At 40.1% G+C, this 9,376-nt stretch overlaps 1 protein-coding gene across 2 annotated transcripts in view; it reads left to right on the top strand.

The window, feature by feature from the left end:
• The first annotated feature begins 17 nt into the window (after positions 1–17).
• l2hgdh (L-2-hydroxyglutarate dehydrogenase) overlaps positions 18–9,376 on the top strand; it is a 34,804-nt gene continuing 25,445 nt past the window's right edge. The window contains exons 1-3 of one of the 2 annotated variants that reach the window (XM_043697604.1): positions 18–186; positions 2,228–2,343; positions 4,091–4,182. In XM_043697604.1, coding sequence (XP_043553539.1) covers positions 92–186; positions 2,228–2,343; positions 4,091–4,182 — 303 coding nt within the window. In that variant the 5' untranslated portion in view covers positions 18–91. Of the gene's footprint in view, positions 187–2,227; positions 2,344–4,030; positions 4,183–9,376 lie in introns of both variants that reach the window. The other variant, XM_043697603.1, reaches the window with a different exon arrangement.

Here is a 9,376-nt window from a genome sequence, read left to right as displayed (position 1 = left end):
CAGGCCGCCGGCAGCCGGCGGTCCGACTACATCACGGCGCATGCGCACCTGTAGCGGGTGAAAGGTCGTGACCGGTTGGATTTTACCAGCGATGATGATTCCTGGGCTCTTTGGTTGTGCAGCTTCGCGGTTTGTCAGGACTTTCAGAGTTTTCCGAGCGGATTACCTTGTGCGAGGAAAGCACAGGTGAACAGGGTAGTTAGCAGGGCTCGGATCGATGTGGGGTATTTGCTGAGAGGTTGTTCGGTAACTCAGAGTGAATTGTTATAGAGAAGGAAGGGAGATTTCACAGAATAGGAGCACAGTCTTGTGCTGAATAATGTACTGGCTGAAATGGTTTAGATTTATCTTTAAAAGTTTGAAGGAGTTGACTAATCGCAATTTTAGTAATTGTTACAAAATCAGAAGACGCTGGAGAAACATGACAGGTGCTGGTAGCATCTGTGATGAGTTTCTTCAGCAATTTCTGTTTTTGTTTAAGATTTCCAGCATTTGCCGTTCTGCGTTCTGTTTAGGCAGCTGTTTATCGGGATGTTTTGCCCTGAGGGAGAATGAACATTGAAGTTTTAACCCACATATGGCACCACACACAAGAAGTTTCATATCGTCCTGGAAAAAGCAGTCATTTTATTGGTACCTCATCCACGAATAGTCACTCCCTCCACCACCAAAGCACAGCGACAACTCGTAGCAGCTTGCCTATAATCCAGACAGTACCTTCCAAATCTGTTGGCTCTATTACTTAGAGCAGTGAACATATGGAGCACCATTACCCACAAGTTCCCCTCTGAGCCACGCGCCTTCCTGATTTGTAACTATTATTGCTATTTCTTCACTGTTGCTCTGTCAAAAACTTGGGACTCTTCCCAACAACACCGTGAATCCACATCCAATGGACTAGCACTTCAAGAAGGCAGCTCACTACCATCTTTTCAAGGGTTATCCAGGATGAGCTACAAATGTAGTAATATTCTCCCAGTCATACTGTTACCCCAAAAAAGAATGTTATTAAAAATTGCAACTTCCATTGAGACTGTTAAAATGCATTAAAAACTGTGTATGTCCTGGTGTTTTTTCAAATTAATCAAATAGTACAATATCATGAACAGGATTATTTTTCTGTTATATTTCATATTCTGGGCTTAATTTACTCATGTTTTTAACAATGTAATTATAGGATAAGTCTTTGATTTGAGAGAAAACCGAAATGGTTTGCATTTTCATGATCACTAACATATTGCAATGCATTAATACCAATTAAGTACTTTTGAAATGCAGTCAATGTTGTAACTTAAGAAATCTGGAAATCAATTTGTGCACAGTAACAGCAGCATGATAATGACCAAAAAATCTCTTTTTGTGATGTTGATTGAGGGATAAATATTGGCTATGATACCCATGAGAGCTCCTTCGCTCTTCAAAGTTATGCAGGGTTTTCTTAACATACACCTGAGCAGATATAAAAGCATTGATTTACCATCTCATGCAAAGATGGCCCCTCTGTCAGTATAGCACTCCCTCTGTCCTCATTGAAGTGTCAGCCTTGATTTTTGTGTTCAAGCCATGGAGTAGCAAGAGAACTTTGAATTTTGTAACTCTGAAGCAAGTATGTTACTAACTTCCTGCTGAGTTGTGCTGAGACTGCACCATTGCAATTATTTGAGACATTTGGCAGCAGCAGCCACATATGGTAAAAGAGTAGAGTGTGTGCACTGACGTTATTATATCCAAAATAAACTTGTGCTCAAACCTTTTTGATCTTTAATGTATTTGTTTTATGCCCAGTTATATGTAGTTGGCTGCAAAAGAACAGGAAACTTCATCTGATCATTGCTGGTGGTGCAGTTATTGTTTTTCTGATTGGAGTAAGATGTACATTGGGAGAGTGATTTTCCTACTTTTATGTTAGTTTTACAGCGTCTACAGTAATTAGCTGTATTTTGCAAATTGGGTTCTATGTCAGTGTAACTTAGATTAATTTTGGGCATTGAATTACTTGCATATTTGAAATATTGGGATCATTCAAGAATTGGGGTTTAACAATCATGTTTTATATACAGTAGCTGATAGGTGGATGTTTTTTGAATGGTGCGTGAAATACATTGTAAAATTTTCTTCAAACCAAGCCTGTTATAATATATACATGAAGAGGCTTGAGTTTCAAACAGGTTTGTATTTGAAAAATTTGAATGTTTGTTAATGATCAATTGCATCTCCTTTTTTATAGTTCTTGTGATGTGGCCATTGTTGGAGGAGGAATTGTTGGACTGGCATCTGCTCGAGAACTTATACGTCGGCATCCGAAATTGAGCTACATCCTACTGGAAAAGGAAAAGGAATTGGGTACACTCTGCGATTAAAGTGGCTACAGTAGTCAAAAATTCAAGCTTCTAAACATGTCCTGTGCCATATAATTCTGCATTTTGAAATAGTTGGCTTGGTTGAAGAGATGCAATATGTTTCAAGTGATTGAGCCAAAGATGGCAATGTACTTATATACCATGTGCAGTCAAGCCTGTGATAAATCAATCCTGAAATAAGGATTAATGTTATACTTTGAGTAGGTTAGTAAAAGCCATGGCAGTTCCTCCTCTTCTTCCTATCCCTCCCCTGCCCAAAAACTAGCAATTCACTAATTCTTTTTTAAGAAACTGACTCTCAACCTACAATCTTTAAAGCCACTTGCAGATCTTTCTTTGTCCTGTTTGGTAACATGGTTAGAGACAAAAAAACTGCAGATGCTGGAATCCAAAGTAGACAAGCAGGATGCCGGAAGAGCACAGCAAGCCAGGCAGCATCAGAAGGTGGAGAAGTCGCTATTTCACGTGTAACCCTGCTTCAGGACTGAAGAAGGGTTACATCCGAAATGGCATCATCTCCACCTCCTGATGCTGACTGGCTTGCTTTGTTCTCCCTGCTTGTCTGTTTGGTAAAATGCTATTGCAAACTGACCTGCTATCCAGCTTTGTCATCAAATGATGAGTGAACAGTCTGAGACATGAAGTTGAAGTTACTTTTCACAGAAATTAAGTCATAGTCATAGTCATAAAGTCATAGAGTTGTACAGAACAGAAACAGACCCTTCAGTCCACTTGTCCATGCCGACCAGATATCCTACATAAATCTAGTCCCATTTTCCAGCATTTAGCCCATATCCCTCTAAACCCTTCCTTTTCATATGCCCATCCAGCTGCCTTTTAAATGTTGTAATTGTACCAGCCTCCACCACTTCCACTGGCAGATCATTCCATACACACAAATTGCGTGAAACAAATTGCTCTGTTAAGTCCCTTTTAAATCTTTCCCCTCTCACCTTAAACCTATGCCCTCTAGTTTTGGACTCCCCACCCCAGGGAAACGACTTTGTCTATTTATCCTATCCATGCCCCTCATGATTTTATAAACTTCCATAAGGTCATACCTTAGCCACTGACACCAGAAAAAAACATGCCCAGCCTCTCTTTATAGCTCAAACTTTCAAATCTTGTCGACATCCTTGTAAATCTTTTCTGAACCCTTTCAAGTTTCACAACATCCGTCCTTTAGCAGGGAGACCAGAATTGCAAGCAGTATTCCAAAGTGATCTAACCAATGTCCTGTACAGCTACAACATGACCTCGCAACTCCTATACACAATGCACTGACCAATAAAGGCAAGGATACCAAACACCTTCTTCATTATCCTATCTACCTGCAACTCCACTTTCAAGTGCTATGAACCTGCACTTCATGGTCTCTTTGTTCAGCCACACTTCCCAGTGTCTAAGCCTTGCTCTGATTTGCTTTTCCAGTGTTTGGAGGTAGTTTAGTAAATATTTTTGAGGAAATCACTCCATGTGTGAAGTGATTTTTGAGTATGAGTGCCCAATACCAGCAACTGGGCTAAACAGTACCTTAGTCTTAGTTTTAATATGCCAGTGCAAAGGCCAGATGCAAATGTTGTTGTCCTTGTACTACAAAACAATTCATTAGTTAAATAACTCTAGCCTTTTTGTTTTCTGCCACAAAAATTAATTATTATCTTGTTCAGCTTTCCACCAGAGTGGACACAATAGTGGGGTTATTCACAGTGGAATTTACTATACTCCAGGGTCTTTGAAGGCCAAACTCTGTGTGCGAGGTGCTGAACTAAGCTATGCATATTGTGAGGAGAAAGGTATCCCTTATAAAAGATGCGGTAAAGTGAGTACTTCTAATGCTTTATGTTTCCTTTACTGTTGTTTGTATGGTATATATGAGTGCATCTTGAAATGAGATAAATTAATTTTGATTTAAAAATGGTCTGCCTAGGTTTTACCTATGAAACGTGAGATACAGCTTACTCTGTAACAGTTTCACACTGCTACTGAATTAGGATATCTTTTAGTCAGATTGTAAATTTGCTTGCTGAGCTGGTCGATTTGTTCTCAGATGTTTTGTGACCATGTCAAATAATACCAATAGTGAGCCTTTGGTGAAGTGTTGGTGTTCTGCCTGCTTGCTATTTATCTGTCTCTGTTTGTTGTGGTAGGTGACATCATTTCTGGTTCTGTTTCTGAGAGGTTGGTAAATGGGGTCCAAACCTAGGTGTTTGTTGGTGGAGTTCCAGTTTGAATGCCAGGACTCTAGGAACCTATGTGTGTCTTTGCTTAGCATGAGCCAGGATGGATGTATTGTCCCAGTTGAAACATTGTCCTTATTTATCTGTGTATATGGATACCAGTGATAGTTGGTCATGTCTTTTGATGGTTAGTTGGTGCTAATGTATCCTGCTGGCTAGTTTCTGCCTGTTTGACCAATGTAATGTTTGTTGCAGTCCTTACATAATATTTTGTATATGACATTTGTTCTGGTTGCTGGAAGGGGTCCTTTAAATTCACCATGAGCTGTTTCAGTGTGGTGGTAGGTTTGTAGACTACCATGATGCCGAGGGGCTGGAGTAGTATGGTCATCATCTGCGACATGTCTTTGATGTATGGCAGGGTGGCTAGAGTTACTGGGCGTGAGTCTGTTCTCAGCATCCCTGAGGAAACTACACAAGACAGGTGAAATTAACAAGACAGACCTCCAAAGAATGAAACCTGAAGGATCCAACGCACCCTGTTTCTACAGATTACCAAATGTACATAAACAAGGCCCTTCCACCCCCCCCAGACCCATAGTCTCACTTCCTGGTAACCGACATACATACTAGCAAAGGAACTGCAACGCAAACTGAAACACCTCGTAGAAGACTCAATCCATTCCATCCACTCCACCCAGGAATTCTTTAACATCATCAAAGACACCAAGGTAGAGGACAACGAGGTCATCGTTTCCTTTGATGTGACGGCCCCGTTCACATCATTAAACATCACCCTGGCCAAAGAAAGACTGGTTTCACTGCTAAGCGAACCTAGGACACAAATGCTTGACTGCCCCAACTCCAACAGCAAGGACAGCATCCTCAAACTAGTAGACCTGTGCCTCTGAACCCACTTCACCTTCAACGACAAGATCTACAAACAAATCAATGGGACGCCTATGGGATCACCAATATCAGGACTCTTAGCAGAAGCCATTATGCAGAGGTTAGAACCAACAGTCCTTCCCATGATCCAGCCCAAGCTTTGGGTCACTGTTTGGGTGACACCTTTGTCATCACGAAACACAACAAATTAGGAGAAGCCCACAAACACATAAAACAAGATCCTTACCACTATAAAGTACACCAAAGATGAAGAGAACAACAACAGACTCCCCTTCCTAGATGTCACAGTAGAATGAAAAGCCAATGGAGAGCTGCAAACCAGTGTTCACAGGAAAGCCACACACACTGACCAGATACTCAATTACAGGAGCAACCATCCCAACACCCACAAATGGAGCTGCACCAGAGCATTATTTAAACGAGCCACAACACACTGCAGCACCCAGGAACTACGAGAAGCTGATGAAAAACACTTATAGAACATATTCAGGAACAATTGGTACCTGATAAGCGCAGTCCGTCTATTCCTGCACAGTAGACCTAACCAAGAAGACACAACACGCCCAGAAACTCTAGCCACCCTGCCATACATTAAAGATATCTCGGAGTTGATGACCAGACTTCTCCGGCCCTTGGCATCATGGTAGCCCACAAACCTACCACCTCACTGAAACAGCTCCTGATGAATTTAAAGGACCCTATATCAACAGCCAGCAGAATGAACGTCATATACAAATCACCCTGCGTGGACTACAACAAACAGTACATTGGATAGACTGGCAGGAAACTAGCCACCGGGATACGTGAGCACCAACTAACCACCAAAAGTTATGACCAACTAAAACTAGTATCCTTAAACACAGACAACGAGAGACATCAGTTCAACTGGGACAATACATCCATTCTGGGACAGGCTAAACAAAGACACGCATGGGAATCCCTAGAGTCCTGGCATTCAAACCAAAGCTCTGTTAACAAACATCTAGATTTGAATCCCATTTACCAACCTTTCAGAAACAAAACCGGAAATCACCTACCACAACAAACCAAGACAGATGAATAGAAAGCTGGACAGAACACAAACGTTTCAGTGAAAGCTCACTGATTATTTTACCTAGCATGGTCACAAAAAGTCTGAGAACAAATCAACCAGCTCAGTGAGCAAATTTACAACAGGATCCATAACCTGAGCTACAAATCTTCTCCAAAATCTCAAATATCTTTTAGTTGTGAAATCCTGCATTTTAATACTAGCGTATATCCAATTTTTCATTTGTTTGCATGTAAATTATAACATTCTTGATGACTAATATATATGTTGACAGAAAATCAAAAACTGTGTGCAGTTATCTACTATACACCAGGAACGTGCTATTTTTCAGTTTGCTAGCTTTATAATCTTTAATAAACACAAATTTACAGGAGCAAAATCAATTTGGCTGTGTTCAATTGAATGCTCATACAGGATTCAAAGTTTTAGGTGTCTAAAAAACTCCAATGACTCGACAAAAATCTTTCAATTGACCATAGACATTCAGAATAAATGATGGATTTGAAACAATTCATTCCCTGGAAAATGTCTGCATTTTATTCAGGTGTCAACAAAGCACTCACAGCATTATTTAGTACAATTAGAATGTGCTATTTATGGGGTTTTCTTGCTATATTTTCGTTATGAGCTCATCCCAATGATACCTATATAAATTCAACACACCTAAAATAAAGATATGAAAATTCAACTTGTTGTTTATTTGAGGTATTTAAAGTAATGTTACCTTTCATCCTTTGATTCAGTGGACTTTCTCTTCTACCTTTTCAACTCCGGTTGATGCACGTACAGCCTGCTGGGATTTAACTTTATCCCCCATATACAAGTGTTATAATAAAATGTTAGTGGATTATTTTGTTTCTATTCTTCCTTGGGATGTGGCATCGCTGGCTGGGCCAGCATTTATTGCCCATCTCTAGTTTACTTTAAGACGTGGTGGTAAGCTGTGTCTTTGAACCACTATAGTTCACTCGATGTAGGTGGACCACAATGGCATTAGGGAGTGAGTTCCGGGATTTTTAACCCAGCAAAACTGAAGGGGGAAAAACAAGTTTCACTTGATAAGCTTGGCACGACAGTCACCAAATCTCTGAATGATAAATTCATGAATCCCTGGACTCCAGTAGAACCAAGTGCTTGATGGAAAGCAGTCAATCCCTGGGCTGGAATCAGATGAGCTCATTGACTGTAGTTACAGTGACTCAATTAAGGAATGGTCACCTTTGAGTTTCCAAAGTGGTCATTTGGTTCAGGCTTATGTAACGTGTCTGCTAAGTAATCTGCTGGCCAGTAATATTGCTATATAGAACCCTACTACATCAACATGTGTACTCCATTGACAATCTGCCTGTTCTTCCTCTGTGATTAAAAAGCAATGCAAGGCATACAAGCTGACAGCCTCTAAGTCAGTGTGAAGTGACTCAGCAGTAAGAAATGGTGTGAAGAGCCATAAGATACATCCTCCATAGATATGCAAAATGTATGTATGTCCCTGCACACAGTGATCTGGCAGAAACATGCAAGTTGTAACTATCCCTTGCTGCAGAATGAAGGGCTGAAGTGGTGTGAGAGTTGATTCAAGAGCAGACATGATGATATAGTGAGGCTGTTGGTTTATAGATGTCTAGATGAAGAGCAGAGGAAGATCTGTTCATGGAGTGTGCAGTATACATTGTGATGGAAACTGATCTAGATGAAAGCTGAGCGAAGCAAGTGATGAGCTGCAGTTGTCAGGTTACTGTTCTGACAGTCATCTCATGAACTGGTGCCATCTAATTTCTCAGGGGAAGGGAAAAGAATTTGAAGCTACATAGGAATGAAACATGTGATGCAAATACAGGAAAGCAAGTGAGATTCTGAACTCTGTTTAAACCATGAGGTAAAAATTCAAAACCTTCTCTCAGCATTGAGATTCTGACCTGTCTTATTTTTACTGTATTTTCCCATATTTTGTGCCATTGACTGTGCCACTCAAGGAGTGGAAAATTTTGCCTTTAATCTCTTTTTGTATCCGTTCTTCTCAAGTCCTTTCTGTTTACTTAAACCTCTCTCTCTTTTTTTAAATATTTGTGTCCATTATTTCCTGCAGTCTGTCCAATCTTGCTTCACTCAAAAATTAAATGAATGTAAAATTGTCTGTTGATTTACCTTGCACAAACAAAAACCAATGAACCTGTTGGATTAAGATTTGCAGAAGAAACTGCCCAGCAGGGACATCCAGCAGCCAGAGCTATGTTTTGTTTTCACCATGTGATGTCTCTGTTCAATAACAATTACCCTGACGGTGGACCTGGTTCTTTATGAGACTGGCAAGTGGTAACACCATTAGATTTTGGAAATGCCTTTCAGCATTCCATCTACAGCTTGATAAACATTGCAAATAAGTTGGTTATTTTTGTAATGGAAATTGTAGAGGAACTTTCAATGCAACGTGTATGTCATGTGTCAAGTGAAATGCGCAGTCAATAAATATGTAGATTGTATATTTCCCTCCCTGTTAACATTACCTGTTCAACCTCCTTGACTTGTCCTTAGTCAAATCCTAAGTGGACTGTGATGAGTTTGATATGTATTGTACCTAAACTTACAGAAAATTGGTAACTTCTATAGCAAGTGCCATTAACTATGATCATTGATGTGGTGACTGAGGATAAATCTTCAGCATGGTTAAGAAATAGGGGAAAAGATAGAAAACAATAGGTACTTGTTCAAAGAGTCAGTTTGGGGTGGGGCAGACTGGTTGTGCCCAACCATCAGCTGGGGTTCCTACTGTTTCTAAGAATTATTTACAAATTTTTCATTGGATTTTCAGGTGATGCCAAAATAATATTTGGTGCAAAGTTTAATGTAAAAAGTACATGTGTACTTTAAAAACATTT

This window comes from Chiloscyllium plagiosum, chromosome 10 (assembly GCF_004010195.1).
Source record: "Chiloscyllium plagiosum isolate BGI_BamShark_2017 chromosome 10, ASM401019v2, whole genome shotgun sequence".
NCBI classification, from domain to species: domain Eukaryota; kingdom Metazoa; phylum Chordata; class Chondrichthyes; order Orectolobiformes; family Hemiscylliidae; genus Chiloscyllium; species Chiloscyllium plagiosum.
This window is presented reverse-complemented; position numbering and strand designations above follow the sequence as displayed.